The sequence below is a fragment of the Talpa occidentalis genome, unplaced genomic scaffold (assembly GCF_014898055.3).
Source record: "Talpa occidentalis isolate TD23 unplaced genomic scaffold, MPIMG_talOcc4v2.1, whole genome shotgun sequence".
NCBI lineage: Eukaryota > Metazoa > Chordata > Mammalia > Eulipotyphla > Talpidae > Talpa > Talpa occidentalis.
In genome coordinates this window covers 104,717,535-104,737,739 of record NW_026555331.1, presented here as the reverse complement: position 1 = coordinate 104,737,739, position 20,205 = coordinate 104,717,535, and the positions used below count along the sequence as shown (strand labels likewise).

Here is a 20,205-nt window from a genome sequence, read left to right as displayed (position 1 = left end):
CACTTTCATTACTCACATTTTGTTTCTCAATGTTGCCCCAATGACAAATGAATTTTCAAAATACTATCAAAGTTAACACCCACTTCTGGTAACAGATTACTTAGTGCCACTGATAATTCACTTAGTGCCACTGATAATTATACCACAGCACTAAGTGCCACTGATAATTATACCACAGCACTATGTCTTGAGCAATGTTCCTGCCACTGTGACTCAGAGGTCTGAACAAAATACTTAAACTGAAATTAAAAAGTAGTAAATATAATAAAATGCATTTCTAGATAAAAGTGAATAACCTACTTTAAATAAAATTTCAAAGTTTAAAAAATTTTCACATTAAGTAAACTTGATCAAGATGCACTGTAAACTTATTTTATGATCTGTAAAATGGAGATAGTAAGGCATTTCTCCTAACTTATAAAATTATGAGAATCAAGTGACAGAATGCATGTAAGATGCTGTTATAGAAAACTACAGATCAAATGAATGGGTTAAACAAATTATTTCTGTTAAAAAAAATTTTAAGTTTCCCAATGAAAAAGTAACACTCATCTACCCAACAACAAAAACTAAAGTCACCATCTTGCCAATTTAATGTATCAAATTTTATAAGCCACTTAAGAGTTTCATAAAATAAATCAGTCAAACGTCTTATTTATATGTGTAGTATCAACTAGTCACTAATTATCTTACCAAGATAGGAAAATTGCTATGTTGCACCTACACTTTACTAAAAAGCTTATAATAGTAGTCAGATATACTCTATTGGTTTTATTTTTACTCAAAGCAAGTATCTGCCTTACTGAATTTGCCATGTTAATCAGAGATTATGATACCAAACTAAACATTTTTTTTGGTTCCAATGACATAACATCAGAAAAAGCTAATGTTCCTTCTGCTAGAACTGTGTATGTATCATTCTTGTAAAATTGGACACACTTTTACTATTTGTCTTGCTGATTTACAAAGACATCCACAGACGTCTCTGAATAGATTTTGTAAATTTTTTATTGCTAGTTTTACCAAATACTCTTTTGGTGCTGCAAATGGACTACAGATTTAACCAGGTATTTCTCCCTAAACAATGACTAGCTTGCCCAAGGACAAAGACTAGTTGCCTAATGAAGTTTGTAAGTGGTAAACAAAATTGTTAAAAATGTAGGGAGGAAGCAACTAAATGAATTTATGAAAGACATGCAAGCAAATGCAAAACATGACCTTACTGCTTTATCTTTAAGTCAGTGAACTATACAGTGACACATAAATTAAATCTAACTATAATCTTAAGAAATCAGAATTTTTCTGGTATCTATAAAGGCACCTGATAGCTTCTCAGCATTCAAGTCTACTTTCAAACAATATATAAATGCTATGGGGATTATTATTCAGGCTGGTAGTTCTCATATCTGAAGGAAGCATAAGCATCTTCAATGTGACTGTCTTCTTTAGTGTAAAAATGGCATCAAAGCCCTTAATGTTCACACAAATAAGTGACTCATGCTTTAAAAAAGCTTTTTTCAAGAGTAAAACAATCTACACACAATCTTTGAAAACCACGTGAAATTTGGGATAAACATTAATTTTATCTGTATTCGCAAATCATGCAAAAAAATCATAATTCTAATTTTTTTTAATAGAGGCATGTTATTTATTTGTTTGTTTGTTTGTTTATACATGCACTGGGTACAGACAGAAGCGCAGGAGGGTGAGAAAGTTCACCAGAGCCAGAGCGGGGAGCAGAGCAGGCAGAAGGACCAAAGTACACTGCTGAGGGGAGCAGCGGGCGGCAGGAGAGGTCTGCGCACCATGTGGGACCCTCCTCCGGTGGCAGGGGAGCAGCCAGGGATCGAACCGGCACCACAGAGGCTGCGGGCAGCTTCGCAACCCAGTGCTCAACCGCTGCACCACCGGGGAGGCCCCATAATTCTACTATTAAAACAGAAAAATTTTAAGTAAATTGACTTTATAGTGCAGCAAAATAAAGCAGAATATGAAAATAGGGCTAGAATAAGTTTTAAAATTTTGGGCATTTCAGAGTCACACCAATTCCCCCAAATCTTAACTCTCAAATAAAAACAGATAAAAAGATTGTGATTAAGGTAAAGTGATTCACACATTTAGGCAGCTAAACATACAATAAAAACTTTAAAAGTCATAGCACTTTTAGACCCATGTGAAAAAAGACAAAATTCTGGTAATAATGAATACATGAAGAACTAAACACAGTATCACTGACAGCTAGAAAGAAATACAATAGTATAGTAGTTTCAAATGTATACAGCAGTAAAATTTAATAAATTAGTATCTAAATACTCTAAATAGCAAATTGTTGGCAAAAGGATTGTATTATTTATGGAAGCTGCTAGATTTTAAAATAAATCTTACTCCTGTGACTTAATCTGGCTTTTCTTAGACACCCTGATTCTTGAAATCAACTGCAGCTAAGTAGACAGCTACAAGAAATATAAATACATCTTCTCGGGTTTCTAGAACTACATCAGACAAAAATATAACAGACAACAATGTACAATAATAAACCCTCAAGATGATCAGAGTTGAAACCTCAAAGGTCAAATTTCAGGGTATTCTTCATCTTGTGGGTTAATTACATGCTGTAATGGACTATTTTCATGAGTCACCTTTTATCTCACCTCTACCCCTCTGGCTTCTAATACAGTGAAAGAAAAAGACTGGATTCCACTTTGTAAAACTGCAAAATCCAGGTAGCAATGAGAGAAATGTGGAAAGGAATATAGAGAAGAGCATAATAAATATACAAAACAACAAGGAAGTGGTAAGAGTAAAAATTCAATGAATGGTCTTATAGTCAAGTTAGGCATATATTTTGAAGTTTTATTGCACAATACTGCCAAAAACATTCAAAATGAAAAATGTGGTACTCAAACCAATTAAATATCCTGCTCCTACTGCAGGGTATCAATGTTCCTCAAAAGTAAAACTTGGAAATAACTACATATTTTTGAACTAAAATAGCTAAATAGTAATAGAAGACTTAACAGATGTTTATAATGAGATTTAAATTAGGCACATAGCTTGGTTACTAAAAATAGTATCTTCAAAGAGCAAGAGAAATCTTGCAGAATTTAAGCCAGTTTGGGTTTCTAAACCCAACTCCAACAAGTACATGGGCAGGTTTCCCCACACCGACAAGAAATTTCAGACACCAGCAGAGTGCCTGAGAATTCAACTCAATTCAGCTCTTATCTATTCAGATTCCATAGGTTAAAGGCTCAGTGTCCCCAAGACCACTATACCACTTCAGACACTGGCCTAAAACCTAGGCTGCCCCCTATACTTCTGACCAACTAGTTACATAAAAGAGGTTCCCATGATCCCATCCTCATACTTCAAGTTTCTGTGGCAAGCCAGATTATTATCTGTGCTTCTAACAGACTGGCTAAATCAGAGGTTTCCAGGACATTCTCTTCAGGTTTGATTACTTTGCTACAAAAGACACACAGAACTCAGGAAACCTGTTTCCTCGCTAGATCACCAATTTATTTCAATCAATAACCAGATAGAAGAGATGCATAAGGAAAGGTATGTGGGGAAGGACGTAGCTTCCACAGCCTCCTCAGGCACTCCATTCTCCCCAGGTCTCCAGATATTCATCCTGGAAGATCCCCTAACACGCCAAGCGCAGCCCCCACCCCATCCCCCCACCCCGCCCCAGGCTTTCAAGGATGCTTCATTTCACAGTCATGACTGATTAAACATATTGGCCATTAACAATTGAACTCAACCTCCACCCTCTTCACACCTCCCTTAGAGGTCAAAGTGGATGGAACTGGAAATTCCAATCCTTTAATTACAGGGCAGGTTCCCATGGCAGTCCCCACACTTAAGTTCTTCTTCAAAAGTTATTAACATAATAACCTGAAGAAAATATGCCAATTTTAATGAGGTAGTTTTTAGGGTAATTTATACAGAGATTTCAAATTTTTCAAATTTTAATACATCTTATTTCACTGAATTCTGATTTTTTTAAAGTAATTTTAACTATTTTATTTCCCTGTATTGTGTTTATCATTCCTAGCTGAATTCCATGCGCCCCCCCCCCAATCCCCTTCTATCAAATATTATGTAACTAGATGTGAAACATCTACAAAGAGTTGGGAATAACTCATCAAGCCTGATAACCAATAATCTAAAAGTTCTTTTCCATTTACAGCATAAAAGAAACTGGCAGAAGTTAAAAGAACTGACCTATTCTCATACTTACCTAAATGCTATTTTTTAAAATTTTTTTTCTCACTTCAACTGATTCAGTTTTAAAAAAAAAAAAAAAAAAACGGGTTTCAGGCACTAGACTATCAACTCCAATTAGTTATATAAGACACAACCAAAAAACCCGAAACTAACCTTCTGCTCTGCTTGCAGTTGGTCACATCTTTCTTTCTCCTGGTTAAGTTCTCTTTCAAGTCTTCCAATTTGTTCTCGAAGTTGTGTTGTTTCTTTTTCCAAAACAGCAATTAACTTTAACAGTTCCTCTTTTTCTTTCATGGTTTTCTCAATTTTCAACTATAAAACAAAAAAATTTGCTTTTGTAAGGCTCTTAAATGTCTTACAAATTCAATTTTCCATTTCAACAAAACATGGAGAAATTCACATAAAAAGTTTTTACATATTATCTTCTTCATATCAATCAGCCTCTTCCAACCTTCAGTTAAGAGAAATTCATTAATCATAAATGTAAACTTTTTGCTTTGGGCAAAGGAGGAAATAGTAAATTAAAAAATGAACCTTTGTAGGGTAAGATAAAAAAACATCAGGCTTTTCTGCCCTCTCGCCAGTAGGATTGATGATGGATCCCTGCATCCTGAATGCATGCCTGATGGTGGGCACCTGGAATAGGGCGTGGGTACATGTAAATGGAATTCACCTGGGCTGAGACACTGGGCTTATAAGGGCAGCGTCACGGGGACGCCAGCTGAAGAGCACGGTGAGGGAAACAGCAGAACCAGGAGAGGCAGAACACCTGAGAGCCCAGGAAAAGTGAAGATTTGCCAGGGGGCTGCCCCCACCTCCCCACGCCCAGCACCCCTGCCTGCTGTGTACCTGATAAATCCCAGTAAAAGCCTGCAAAAACCCCCAAGGGCTCCAAGGACTCTTCCTTCATCCATCTGCATGGAATCATAGAAATTCTGCTCTGGCCCTTCCTGCCACTACAACCTTATTAAGAAGTTCAGCAATTTTCAAATCCATATCTTTCAAATTAAGTCTCCTAAGTAACATAATTCTGGGCTTTTCTTATCTTGACTATTAAGAAAACACCTGTTGTGAAAGCATGCACAGGGCAGGCTCACTATGGATTCAAGCAGAGAGATAAAGAGTGTCCCGGAGCCCTCGGTGGCTTTTTCTGGCTCTAATGCTCTCTCAGGGAACCAGGCACTCCAGGCAGGGAGGCTTGCATACAAGGAGGCAGGCAGGCAACCAAGCCTCTTAGCCCCCCAATGAATCTTTACTCTTTTTCTGGGCTCTCTCTGTCTCACCTGTTACCCTGTTGTAGCTGTTGTCTCGTAGCTGACATCTCCCTGAGTGATGTCACCCTTATATCCCTGACCTCTAGGCTCAGGTGTGCACACTTACATACACGTGCACATACCCATACTCCAGGTGTCCACAATCAGGCAGGCGTGCCCCTCGCCCACGCTCCCAAGAGCCTGTGTTAATACCATCAAAGCTTCAGGTGATAGCCAGAGGCTAGAGGCGCAAAAAGCCAGGCCAATTCACTTACCCTACAACACCTATTCTTGAATGCAAATTTATAGGAAATCTTTTAATCTACTTGTAACTTCCTTGTGTGTTATATAAGGCCTTTACCTATGGGATTATCCCTAAATGTTTTGGTCCCTTAAATAAGGTACTAAGGAATAGCAATTTCTAAACACACACAAACATATGATGTCCATTTTTCTAAATTAAAATAAACTATAAATACAAATTTAATGACAAAAATGTAGACTGTACAACATTAACAATGGATTCTTGTGGGAACACTTACAGTCTCCCCTTCACCAAAATCTAAATCCCCAATATTCTAAAAAATTACTTAACTATGGGGCGAAAATAGTAAATAACATCGTTAACACGGTTAACATTTCTCTTAACAGCAGGAAGTCTTAGATTTTAACCAGGGAAGAGTGGAGGCTCAGAGGAAAGCCTTCACAAAGACAGCATATATTTAACTGAAACAAACTACCCAATACACCTCAAAAACTGTTTACCAGTGGTGATGGAATCAAACTGATTAAACTCTAAAAGGCTGTTATGAGTTGAAAGGCTGAAAATTTTTAGAATGATGCTTCTATACCTCCCCTCTATCAGACCAAAATGACAGACCTAAGTGCCTACCAAAGAGAAATGTCCATTTATCCATGAACTGCTTTTATAACTGTTACTTATATTTTTAAATATGATTTAAAAATGAAGCTAATCTTGACACAGTACAACAGAAACGTTATAAAAGAACAACTTTTTCCCAAATTTATTTAATTGGCATGTACTTTCTAAAGCAAGTAGGAATCAAAGACAGGAATTCAAATCAGATGAAAACATACACAAGCCCAATTCCTGCCCCAAATTTTGTATTTTAAAATCTTTCAAGCATGTAAAATAGTTAAAATTTGAGGAACACCCTGGACATATCTATAACCTAATTTCATTAACATTTTGCCATGTTTATATGCCTTTTTATGTTTAATACTGTTGCTTAACCATTTTGAAATTGAAAAAAATTTCACTTCACAGCATGCATCTTCTAATAGCAACAGCCTCCTAATCAATCACTACATCATAGCTAAAAAAAAAAATTTCACAATTTCATAATACTACCCAACAGGTAATCATTATCTCCCAATACCTTCAAAATTTTTTTAATCTAGGATCCAATCAAGGATCGTGTATTGAAAATTATGACTCATTTCTCTTTTTTAATGTCATCACGTCCCAAGCCTCACATTTGCATTAATTTTGTGCCGTTTTAGATGAAATCATTAGATTTTGATGAATGTGAACATTTAAAGGATCTATCAAAAAAGATGGTCAGAATATAAAAATATTGTCTCCAAAATACACTTAAGAGACAATTTAAATTTTCTTCATAAAGTGCCTTTTATGAGTATAAGTGGTGAAAAAAATTATGCAATTTCCCAATCTACGTAGAGCACAAGAAAGAAGTAAATCCCAAAATGCCTGATCTTTTCTGCTGGAGGTCCTGAAATCACGGTGGTCTAACAAGTACTGAAAAAACTGCAATATAAATGCCAACTGAATTCTTAAGAGCTGGGCTTGTTTCATCATCTTTGACTAGCATTCAAACCCAGGCTAAAAATGACCTTGATCATCAGGCAGCTGTCACCACAAAATGTTTCAGTCAGCCTGTAAAAGTTACATTTCTTTATTTAAGATAAGAAAGGAATTTTTGAAAGGGAAGAAGGACGATATAGAACAACTCACAGTAAAAACATCAGTTTCTTTCTCTCTTAGCATGGCTATATAAGTATTATAGCTATAATTTCTTTTCCCTGAAGTCTGCTTCTGAAGGTAAATAAAACCAAAAGCTTAAAATGTTCACATATTTAAAAATCCATCTGACTCTAAAGAAATAGCAATGGCCTGCTACAGACTAAATATGAATGTAAATTAGCCAAAAAATTATTCTAAACCAAATAATCTGTTTTTTACAGAAATTCAAATGTAATAGTCTACTTTTTTTAGGTGTAGGGTAAAAAAGTTCTATTTTCTTTTTTTTAAGATTTTTATTTATTTATGCACCATAGAGCTGGGGTATAGGCCAGAGGTGCAGGGAGTGACAGGATTCAACAGAGACAGAGTGAGGAGCATAACAGGCAAATCAACTGAAATACACTGCTGACGGGAGCAGGGGGTGAGGCAGGAGAGGTCAGCTGCACCATATATACCTCACAACATGAACTCTTCTTCATAAAATTACCTTTAACATACAGTGTTGGAAAAACTGGACAGTCACATGCAAAAGAATGAAAGTGAGTCACTATTCTTATACCATACACAAAAATCAACTCAACGTGGGTCAAAGATTTGAACATAAGAATATGAAACCACAAATCTACCAAAAGAAAACATAGGTGGCAAGCTGCTTAAGATAGGTCTTGGCAATGGTTATTTGGATTTGACACCAAAAGTAAACAAAAACAAAAATAAACAAGTAGGACTACATCAAACTAAAAAAACACAGCCTATTAAATGAGGAAAAAAAAAATGCAAGCCATGTATCTGGTAAGGGGTTAATATCCAAAATTTGTAAGGAACCCATACAATTCAATATCAAACAGCAATCTAAAAAAACTGACAAATCTGAACAGACATTTTTCCAAAGACAGATGATCAACAGGTACACAAAGAGATCCTCAACGTCACTAATGGGAACTGAAGCCACAATAAGGTAACACCTCCCGTCTGTTAAAATGGCTATTATGAAAAAGACAAGACAAAAAATATTGGTGAAGATAAGAAAGAACTCTTTTGCATTTCTAATAGGAACATAAATAAAATACAGCTGTCACTATGGAAAGCTGTGTGGAGGTTCCTCAAACTACTAAAAATAGAGCTTCCATATGATCCAGCAATTCCACTCCTAGGAATCTATGCAAAGGATGCAAAAACATTAATTCAAAACGACACCTGCACCCCTATGTTTGTTGCAGCACTTTTTACAATAGGTAAGCTATGGAAACAACCCAAATGCCTAAAAATAGATGACTGGATGAGAAAATGTGGTATATATACAACATGGAATATTACTCAGCAACCAAAAAGATGAACTCATGCCATTCACAGCAACGTGGATGGAGCTGGAGGGATTATGGTCAGTGAAATAAGCCAGAAAGAAAAAGAAAAATACTGGAGTTTCACTTATAGGAGAAATGTAGAGGAAACAAATAAGGGATCAGGAGGCAAAAAATAATAATAATTAAAAATCAAAATCAACAGGCAACTATAAATCAGGGCCATTCTGCAGGGGAGGAGGGAGAAGGATCAAAGTGGATGGGAAGCGCACAAGGGACTATGGTGATGCTGCATGGGTGAACTGGTGGTGGGAATTTCATGGGGACGACACCTGAGAGGAGAAAGCATATGTTGTACAAGAATGATGTAAAACATAGGGCCTCCCCGATGGTGCAGCGGTTGAGCGCTGGGTTGCGAAGCTGCCCGAAGCCTCTGCAGCGCTGGTTCAATCCCTGGCCGCTGGGTGAGGTTCCCACATGGTGTGCAGACCTCTCCTGCCACCCACTGCTCCCCTCAGCAGTGTACTTTGGTCCTTCTGCCTGCTCTGCTCCCCGCTCTGGCTCTGGTGAATTCTCTCACCCTCCCGCACTTCTGACTGTACCCAGTGCTTTTATAAATAAATCCTTTTTAAAATAAAATGGATAAAAAATTTTAAAAATTTAAAAATTTTAAAAATTTAAAAAAGAATAATTATTTAAAAAAATTATCTAAAATACATATAAAATAAAAGTGCAGTGGCTATGAAAAATAAAATGAAGGTTCCTCAAATATTTTAATTAAAAACACAACTACCATATGATCCAACTAATTAATTCTGAATATAAGAAAAAAAACATTTGGGCCTCCTTGGTGGTGCAAGGGGTTAAGCACTGCACTATCAAGCAATCCACAGCCTCTGCAATGAGTTCAATCCCCAGCCAGTGAGGGAGCAACCCAGATGGCGAGGCAGACCTCTCCTGTCACGTCCTCTGCTCCCCTCAGCAGTGTATTTCAGTCAGTCTGCTTGTTCTTTTCCCCACTCTGTCTCTGGTGAGTCCTCTCACCCTCTGCATCTCTGGCCTGTACCCCAGCTCTTGTATGCATAAATAAATAAATCTTTAAGAAAAAAAGAAAGAAAACATTAACTTGAAAAGATACATGCTCGCTCATGCTCCCTGCAGCATTATTTATAATAGCCAAGATATGGAAGTAACCTAGGCATCCATCAATGGTTAAGTGTACAAAGATGTGGTATAAACACGCTCAGAAGTGTGTGCGCACACACACACAATATGGAAAATTATTTGGCCATAAAAAAGAAATCTTATATATATTTGCAACAACATGGATGGATCTTGAGGGCATTATGTTAAGTGAAGTAAGTCAGACAGAAAGATAAACACCTTATGATCTCATCTATATAGGGAATCCAAAAAACACCCGGGTAGACTCAGGTTAAAGTGGGAAGAGTAAGATGGCAGAAAAGCATTTAAAAATACAAACTCCCAGCTAAGAAATAAGTGACTGGGATGTAATGCATAGCATGGTAACTAAGGTAATATCATGTTATATTTAAGAGAGATCTTAGAAGTTTTCATCATAAAAAATAATTGTATGGTGATAGATATAACTAGACTTACTGTGATAATTTTGCAATATATACAAATATACAATCATTACATTGTACACTAACAAATGAAATTAATACATGTCAATCGTATTTAGATGAAAAGTATTTTAATTACTAGCTCACTGCTGGTACCAACCTCAAGAAGGCCAGCTTTTGTGGTCACCACCAACATATCAGAATTTCCTTCATCTTCCATAGTAAGCAACTCTTCAACTGGAGAAGAAGCCCGAAACTGGAAAGGTGTACTTGCACCACGAATTTCACCCTTATGGGTAACATAACAGAACTGATAAAATTCTCCATCATCATTTGGAAGATAATATCCTATGAAGAAATTAACAAAAAAATTATTAAATTTCACATTATAAAATGTTACTTCAACAGTACTCGGCATCTCCTCTAATTATTGACCCTTTACTAAGCATTTAGGCTGTCTTTCCTCCTTTTACAAAGTATCAAAGACTGTCCCCTTCTTCCTAAAATATGCCCAAATTTTTTATTTTATTGTTTTCCCATATCTTCACTAGTATAAGACCAATTCATCTTAAGTATGTAGTTTTCAAAGAGAAAGACTAGATGAGACTAAGGAAAGGAACAAGGAAAAAAAAAAAAAAAACCTGAGGATAAGTCATTTAAAGAAATGATCTCTTATATTTGACATCATTAACTGCAAAAGGAAGGTACTAACAAAAGGAATTGGCTGTGCACATGAACTGTTTAAAGGTAGAAAAAAAGGTCCACCGGTACAGTAGAATAAAACTACCTGTAACCACACAGATTTATTCTGAATTACAGTTCTGCCACTATTATTTACTTACCCTCACTGAGCCTGATTCTTATCTATGAGATATGAGCCATCTATCTCAGAGCTCCAAAGTGTGACAAAGAAATGTATTTACGCAATCTAGTCCACTATCTGACAAGCAATGTGCTCAGTATTTGTTCCTTCATTCTTCAACCCAACTGTTAACATTTTTATATTTTGCTGGATTACCCTAGTTCAAAATTAGTCTTTACCTGTTCTCCAAAAATCCCACGTTCATTTTTACATTTGCAAAAAGGGTACTTTGCACTATTTATTATATGCATGCTTTATATCCTGCATCAAACCTCAGAAATACTTAGGGCAAATATTTTATATTTATTTTTTATATAGTGTGTACACAAATTCTGGCATCCGCCACTTGTATAAAAGAAACATTCAAAAATTGCAAAACGAACATGCAAAGATGAATAAATTTACCTTATGTTGGGATAGTAATATCTACCCAGAAATCTTTAATAATCACGCCTAGTATCCTCTTATATCTTGAAATTTGCAGCCTCATTACTAGGATATCTACTTCACTTGGTTCCATTCTTTAAAAAATAGGTGGCTTTTCTCCTTAGAAACATGAGGGAGGGGCAGAGAAAATACATTTTGTGGTGCTTGAAAGTAAGAAAAGCCTTCTAAAGAGAATTGGAAGGAGGTCGGGATAGCATAACACGGGAGCCCACCTGATGGAAGTTCACAGTGGCCAAAGTAAACTGGAATAATTTGAGTAACAAATTGTAACATTAGACTTTAATTCATGTAAGAAAATAAATAACCGTGAGTCCACAGAGATGGGGACAACTCTTCCTATCTTAACAATTCCAACTAATAAATGTACAAGGTATGAGAACAGAAAAGCATTACTAGGCAAACACAATAAATATTGTAGGCAAGATCCACTGATAGGTACTAACATTAATGAGTGAAAGTTTAAAGAGAAATAAGTCATTCCCTTAGTTTCATAATAGTTCCCCCATAATATTCATTAATTACAAAGGTGAAAATATTGATATTATCTTTTTAATTAGTTCAGAAACCTAGTAGATACTACCTTAACCAAGTGTTCAAGGTTAGTGTCATAGGAATAAGCTATGAACTATCAAGTACAATACATTGATACAATACATTGAAAAGGGTATATCATCACTTTATGGTATGTATGTCATTCTAATCATGAGAAAACATCAGACAAGCCCAAAATAAGGAATATGATAGAAAAGAAAACAAAACTTAACAAGTACTTCAAAAACGTAAAGGTCATGAAAGCCAAGAATAGACTAAGGAACTGTCGCAGATGAAGACAACTCATACTTTATGACAGCTAAGAGCACTGCAGGACACTGGATTAGATTCAGGAAAAGAGAACATTGTAGAAACACCAGTGAAATTTGAACAAGTTTTGTACTTTAAATCGATATTATTATACCACTGTTAAATTTCTGATTTTTTAAATAAACATACTATAATTGGGCCTCGCCAGTGGTGCAGCAGTTGAGCGCTGGGCTGCAAAGCTGTCCGCAGCTTCTGCAGCGACGGTTCGATCCCCGGCCAGCTGGCCGGCGAGGATCCCACATGACACGCAGAGCTCTCCTGCCTGTTTTGCAACCCGCTCTGGCTCTGATGGATTCTCTCACCCTCCCACGCTTCTGACTATACCCAGTGCTTGTATAAAATAAATAAATCTTTAAAAAAAAAAAAAAACCACACTATATTATACAAGATGCTAAAACATCAAGGAAAGATGGGTGAAAGGTATTTGGAAATTCTGTTATGTACTGTATTTTTGCAACTTTGAATCCAAAACTATTTCAAAATATAAAGTTAAATGAAGATGTAATCTAGCTATATTTTAAGTTTTTTAAAATCCCACCTTCCTAATACCTACTCATTCATGGCTGAATTGCTTTGCAAATGGGAACTAGGCTAATTTTTAAAGTTTAAAAAGAAAACAGTAAAGTCTAACCAGCTCAGGTTTCATCATAAAGTTATACAAACTAGTTATTTTAGGGTTTGATTTTTTAAAAACTCACAAAAATCATCCACTAAAAATGTGGTTCAAATAACCTTCTGAAAAGATAAAATGCAGTTATTCAGAACTCTAATTTAAAGCTATCTAGAAAAGGGTCTCCCTAGTGATGGAAGGGGTAAGCACAGCACTATGAAGCTATCAGTACTAGTACCATGCCTGGCTGGCCAGGGAGGTGACCCATATGGCGCAGCTGATCTCTCCTGTAGCGCCCGCTGCTCCCCTCAGCAGTGTATGTCATTCAGTCTGCCTGTTCTGCTCCCCACTCTGTCTCTGGTGAGTCACCCCATGCATCTCTGGTCTGTACCAGCTCTTCTATGCATAAATAAATAAAAAATAATAATAAAGCTATCTAGAAAAGGCACTCCTCAGATTAACAGGGAAAAAAAACCAAACTGCAAGTCAAACTTTATAGCCTGTGACATCAGCAATCAGTTAAACTATAACAAACAAAAAGGATCCATTTAGGGAAATGATTAGACATAAGTATTTTTGCTAGTTATTTTGAGTTTTGCACTTCAGGATGGTCCAACTTATCCACAAAATGAGCAGTTATTTGGGATTCTTTCCAGTCCTAACACTGAATTACAACCTTTTTCCATGTCTTTATCCTGACTTCTTTAAATAACAAATTCTAGGTAAGCAGAAGCTTTTATTTCTCAATTTCAAAATTCAAAACACAAAAATTGACATGAATTCTGAAATGTATAAAGTTTACTGCATTTAAGTAAAAATATAAAGACTGAATGCTTTTCTCCATTTTTATCGCTTTCAAACTTCTTGGTAAGTCATTAATAAATGCATTAATCACTGTAACAAATTCAATACATTCACTAATAAAAAAACTAATCACATTAAAAATGACTGGAAATAAACCCACAATTTTTAGAATAGATTAACAAAATTAGTTTCAATATGCACTTGAATTTATCTTTAAAAATGCTGTGAATTTAAAAATAAACTACATACATAATTTCTAACATTTCTTAACTCAAACATCTGAGGTCCTAGATCTTTGACTACATTACAGTATAAATTTTATCACCTGAGTATTTGCTTCTTGACACAGTAATATGGGAACTGTTGTATATACAAGTTCCATGTGGTTACAATGACAATATCTACACGAAATATATATGCCTCAGAATAAAACTTTTTAAAAACATAAACCACCAAAATCCAAAAACTCTTTAACAACACCAATGCTAACAAAGATGTAACACAACAAGGGCTCTTAGTTATTGCTGGTAGGAATGCAAAATAGTTATATCACTTTTTGCGTCAGTATGGTTTCTTACAAAACTAAACACGCAACATAAAATCCAGCAGTCCCATTCCATGGTATCTACACAGATGAATTACAAGTTAACATTCACACAAAAACCTGTGTAAGAATGTTTATAGCAGCTTTATGTACAACTGCCAAAACTGAGACACAACCAAGATGTTCTTTAATAGACAACTGGATGAACAAACTAAAGTTACAGCCAATGGTTATTGGTTTCCCTTGCAATTCTATGCACCTTAAGTGGAATATTAAACAGACAGTCTACAAGCTTCACCAGAGCAAAAAATATTCCATGGCATAAATAAGACCAAGAATTTGTTTAATATAACTCAAACAAAATACAAAAATCTTGCAAGTACTGTTACAGATTTCTAAGTATTTTTTAAAATTTATATATGATGCCAAGGGAAGAATTAATTTTATACTCTATATAATTCCTGTTAATCATCTTTATGATGTTGATAACTGAATATTCTTCTTCCCTCTAATTTGTTATATTATTCTAACATTACTAATAGCATTGTGTTTTATCATTTAAAAAAAAATCAAATGTAAAGGTCAGGAAAGAAGCCCACTCTCACTTTTTTAAGTTTATATATTTTTAACATCATTTTTATTTTTGTACAATGTATATCTCAAGTGTAGTCCCTGTAAAATTCCCACCACCAATTCACCCGTGCACAATCACCATAGTCCCTTTTGCTCTTCCCTCCAGTTTTGATCCTACTCCCTCCTCCTCCCCTGCAGAATGGCTCTGATTTATAGTTTCCCGTTGATTTTGAATTTATAATTTTTTTTCCTGATCCCTTATTTAAAGAACCCATTCTCTAATGAAAGTTAAACTAACAAGCAAAAAACCTTTCAAATACCTCCATAAAATATCTTATGACTTACACTAGATATTTATACTCATGATTTTTGCCAAAAATAAAAATGAATTCAACTGTGGTACCTTGGTCACGCCTCAGAAGATACAACAGAATACAACATTTTTAATGGCAATAAACTGATTTCACCAATTTTTGCAGTTTTCAGTTCTTTACCTTGAAAGGCTAACACACAATTGACTGTTGACCCATCCACATAATGTTCAGGCATAGGGGACCATAAAAATGTATAATAATCACGAGCAGTACTCCATCCAACCTAAAAGAAAACATGGAGATTATAAATGGTTTAACATTAGAATATCTTACACCATATTGTTTTTTACTGCATCCTGAAGCTAAACTTGTATTTACTATGTTTACAAATCATGATTCTTTAACAAGTATGTCAATTTTATGATTTTTTACTGTTATAACCCAGTGCTATAAAAATGTTTATAAACTGAAGTGTCAACTATGTATTAAAATCAGTTTAATACCGAATTTCTCAAGGAAAATCCTAGTATAGATATGAACAAATTTTAAAAGCCTGTGTTCTACTTAAAATTTGATTTCACTAAACAGTTTTCACAATTTATTACTTAATACCTGAAATTTAGCTTTTTAAAATCAGGTCCTCTCTTCTAACTAAACTTGACTAATCTTTTCATCTTTGGCAAATCTTGCCTGCAGTCAGTATATAAATTTTATTAAAAGGACTGTATTATCAAGAGGCTTATATATATTTATAGATCACCTATGCCCCTAAAACTTGACTTACAATGCAAAAATACACATTCCTTCTATATATATATGTCAGTCTATATTTTCGAAGTGGACAATATACTGTTAAATACTGAATATCAAAGATATTTAAAACAGATCCTAAATTCCATTTGCCAGTAGTACTATAAGAAATACATAATCCACAGAGCTAAATTATATTTATGTGGTATAATTCTGATTGACCTAGGATTAGAGATCACAGAAAACTAAAGCTGGAATAATTTCAACAATCTTTAGTTTTCTAGAGGAGTGTTTTCAAACTGTGGATCACAACCCAGTAGGAAGCAGTATTATCAATTTAGTGGTTCATGACCAGCATTTCTTTTTTTTTACTTTTTTAAAGATTTATTTATTTATGTATACAAGAACTGGGGTGCAGGCTAGAGGCGTGGGGGTGGGAGGATCCACCAGAGACAGAGTGGAGAATAGAATAGGTAGACTGACTGAAATACACTGCTGAGGGGAGCAGCAGAAGAGTCAGGAGAGGTCTGCTGCGCCATGTGGGTTGCGCCCTGGCCGGGATCAAATTCGTGCTGCAATGGCTGCGGATTGCTTCACAGGTTGCGTCTTAACCCCTTGCACCACCAGGGAGGCCCCAGCATTTCTTTTTTAATTATATAGAATAGAAACTATCAGAATGTATGAAGACTATGTGTTGCTTTATGAAAATGTGTTTCAGATGTATTTGATAAAACTTCACTGGGCTGAGTTACAGAATTCTTTGTTTCTGTGTGTCACAGTCAAAAATGTTTGAAAGACTATTCATCTCTTTAGAGCTAAGGATGAGGAATCAGTGATGCAAATGACTGACCTCACCTGTCTGAGGCTCATTTTTTTTTTTTCTTAGAATCACTAGAGGACCTTATGATGAATATAAAAGCAGCACATAGCAAAATGCCTGACCCATGATGAGCACCCCAAAATGGTAGTTTTGCAATCACAGCATAAGTAATTGAGTGTAAAGATAGGTCAGACCACCAGGAAAAATCACTTACTAACTATATGACTTCAGACAAGTTACTTCTGTTCCCTTCCTCTTTTAAATGGAGGTAATGGTGAGGAGGTGGAGGAAGCAAATAGTTTAAAAATGAAAAATGATGCAGAAAATAAAGTTAAAAATAAAATAAAATGTAGGTAATGGTAACAATCTCAAAGGACTGCATTGTGAACTAACTGAGATATTCCCTGCAAAGCACTTAGCACAGTGTCTAGCACATGAGTGTTCATTAAATGTTACCATTCACTAATTGTCAGGACACACGACCTATCAGGGCAATGAGCTAGACTCTACAGTGCTCTGTCCCTCATTTTCAATATCCCCCAATGCGCCTACCACCTCCTGAAAAAGAGCCCATCTCAAGTGTTTTCCCAAATATACCTGGCATAAGTCATACCTTGCATTCTTTGTCCCTGTCCATACACTGATGAAAAAACCTATCTTGCATCTATAAAGTCACACATCTTTCTTGGAAAAAACCTAAGTAAATGGGCTCTACCTGGATCATACAGTGAAGAAAAGTGCTGAGTATGAATCTGTGATGGTTGACATACAAAATGCTAATGTCAAAATTATAGACACCCGACTCAAGCAGCACTGGGAAGAGCCATTACAAATAAGTTCACAAAATGATTTGGAATAAATAATATCCTCATTTTACAAATTAAAAAGCTAGCTCAAGACTAGTAAATAGCAAAATCAGGACGCAAACCTTAAGTTTATGCTCTTACGGGTCTAGGGGTTAAGTCTCAGCACTATCACCTCAACGGCCTGAGTTCAATCCCCAGCCAAGGAGTTAACCCACATGGCCCAGCAGACCTCGTCTATCTCACCTGCTGCTGCCCTCAGCAGTGTATTTCAGTAGATCTTCCTGTTCTGCTCCACACTCTGTCTTTGGTGAATTCTCTCACACCCCCAACACCTCTGGCCTACACCCCAGTTCTTCTACACAAAAATAAAATCTTTGAATAAAAAAAAAAATCAGCAACAGACAATACACAACAATAGAAGAGCTAATAAGGCTGTAGAGTTGCACAGATTTAATTACAAATGACTGGAAAAAGTAGTAAATGATATAGTAATCCAAAGGAAAAGATCATTTTTCAGGTAAGGAATAGAGAAAATGGAAGGAAAAAAATCCTGAAAAAATTTCCCAAGACCTTCAATGAAACTAAACCTTCAGATGACAGAAAGGAAAGCAGGATAAATTGAAACTCACATGTTTTACAATATCATGCCTATTAAATATTTTGTGTTTATAAGATGTTTACATTTACAAATGAAAACGTCTTATACTTGACATTTACAAAATAAAAAGAGGACCCTTAATTTAGAATTAAGATATGGCTGTTACTTATCAACATGCTTAAAAATACAACCATCTACATGGAACAAATAATGCAGAAAGTTTTTCTTACCTTGAATATACCAACCCAATCTTTTTGATGTGGATGGATATATGGGGTTAAGGTGTAATGACATTCCAGGTGTGCATTAGGAAGATAACTCTTGGCCACATTTTGAAAGATAACATGGGCAAAGTTGGAAGTCTGCAATGGGACCTCTTGAAAGGATGTCATTGTGACCCTGAAACAAGTAATTCATACAAGCTGAATTATACTGACTAAAACTTGTACCTTCAGAGTAAATACATAACATTTAACATTAACATAAATACATGTTACTTGCATGCCATAATTATTGAGAAAACATACTTTAATATTGGAATCCTCCTTTAAAATGCAATTAAATATAAATACACTGGTAAACTAAGAAATGACTAATTTTCAATTGAGTCAGAAAGTTACACAGGGATTTAAAAAAAAAAAATTTTTATTGGCTTAAACTATATGTGATCCAGGGCAGAGGATCACATGCATGTCACACAGTATGTCACACGCATGTGACACAGTATCAGATGCATGTCACCACACCCAACCACCAAGGCACCCATAGTACAATGGACCCCGTCCACACCTTAAAAACACAAACTCTTTAACTCTCCTTTAAAGCCTAGCCCTCTGCTACTACCGCAACCAAAAGCAAATGAAATAGGGGTGTTTTAAGTGCACACTGCCAACAGAAACCTGCCAATCCTTAGGAACAGACACTAAGAAACAAACAAGGGCAGTTAAAAGTCCATTTTTTATTGGCTAGTTACCAATTCGTTTTTTCTATGTTGAACCCTTTAAGTTCATTATTTTCCTCCCTAGTTGGTAATGGATACTTAAGTTAGTTGGATTGGGTCAGAATCTACTTAGTGATTCTTTATCCTGGTCACATACAAGATTAAGACTATTGAGAACTTTAAAAGAGAAAAAAATATATATTCTCTCTCTCACGCACGCACACACGCATAATCCATTCCTCTCCTCCAGGTTCTAGATTCCTATAACTGACTCATGTTCAAAATCCTGTGGATCAGCATGTCTCAATCATGAGACATACTGGAATCACTGGTGGGAAAGTAGGGGTATGTCTTAAAAAAAAAAAAAACAGTGACTTATCAAGAGGGACCTAGGCACAAGATTGTGCGTGCGTGTGTGTGAGAGAGTGAGAGAGAGAGAGAGAGATAGAGAATATATATTTTTTCTCTTTTAAAGTTCTCAATAGTCGTAATCTTGTATGTGACCAGGATAAAGAATCACTAAGTAGATTCTGACCCAATCCAACTAACTTAAGTATCCATTACCAACTCACTTATTTCTACAGATGCCCAGACTTAGTCTGTCTTTTTGGGTTTCTAGTAGATGTTTATTCAGAGCTCTCAAACTATGTAAAGTCAAGTCTCAGACGGTCCTGAAATAGTTCAGTCTGTCCCTCTCTACCTATATGGATTCTACATTTTCATTTTGTGCTCAATGATCCTTTTTTTTTTTAAGATTTTTATTTATTTATTTATACAAGCACTGGGTACAGTCAGAAGTGCGGGAGGGTGAGAGAATTCACCAGAGCGGGGAACAGAACAGGCAGGCTGACGGAAATACACTGCTTAGGGGAGCAGCAGGCGCGGCAGGAGAGGTCTGTCA

General features: G+C 35.8%; 1 protein-coding gene across 5 annotated transcripts in view; it reads right to left on the bottom strand.

Moving 5' to 3' along the window:
• The window catches only part of TAX1BP1 (Tax1 binding protein 1), a 54,575-nt gene that overhangs the window by 26,286 nt on the left and 8,084 nt on the right, over positions 1 to 20,205 (bottom strand). For all 5 annotated transcript variants that reach the window (XM_037509695.2, XM_037509670.2, XM_037509683.2 and 2 more), the window contains exons 2-5: positions 18,595 to 18,763; positions 15,571 to 15,673; positions 10,536 to 10,723; positions 4,384 to 4,542 (exon numbers count right to left, since the gene is read on the bottom strand). In XM_037509695.2, coding sequence (XP_037365592.1) covers positions 4,384 to 4,542; positions 10,536 to 10,723; positions 15,571 to 15,673; positions 18,595 to 18,756 — 612 coding nt within the window. In that variant the 5' untranslated portion in view covers positions 18,757 to 18,763. The remainder of the gene's footprint in view (positions 1 to 4,383; positions 4,543 to 10,535; positions 10,724 to 15,570; positions 15,674 to 18,594; positions 18,764 to 20,205) is intronic.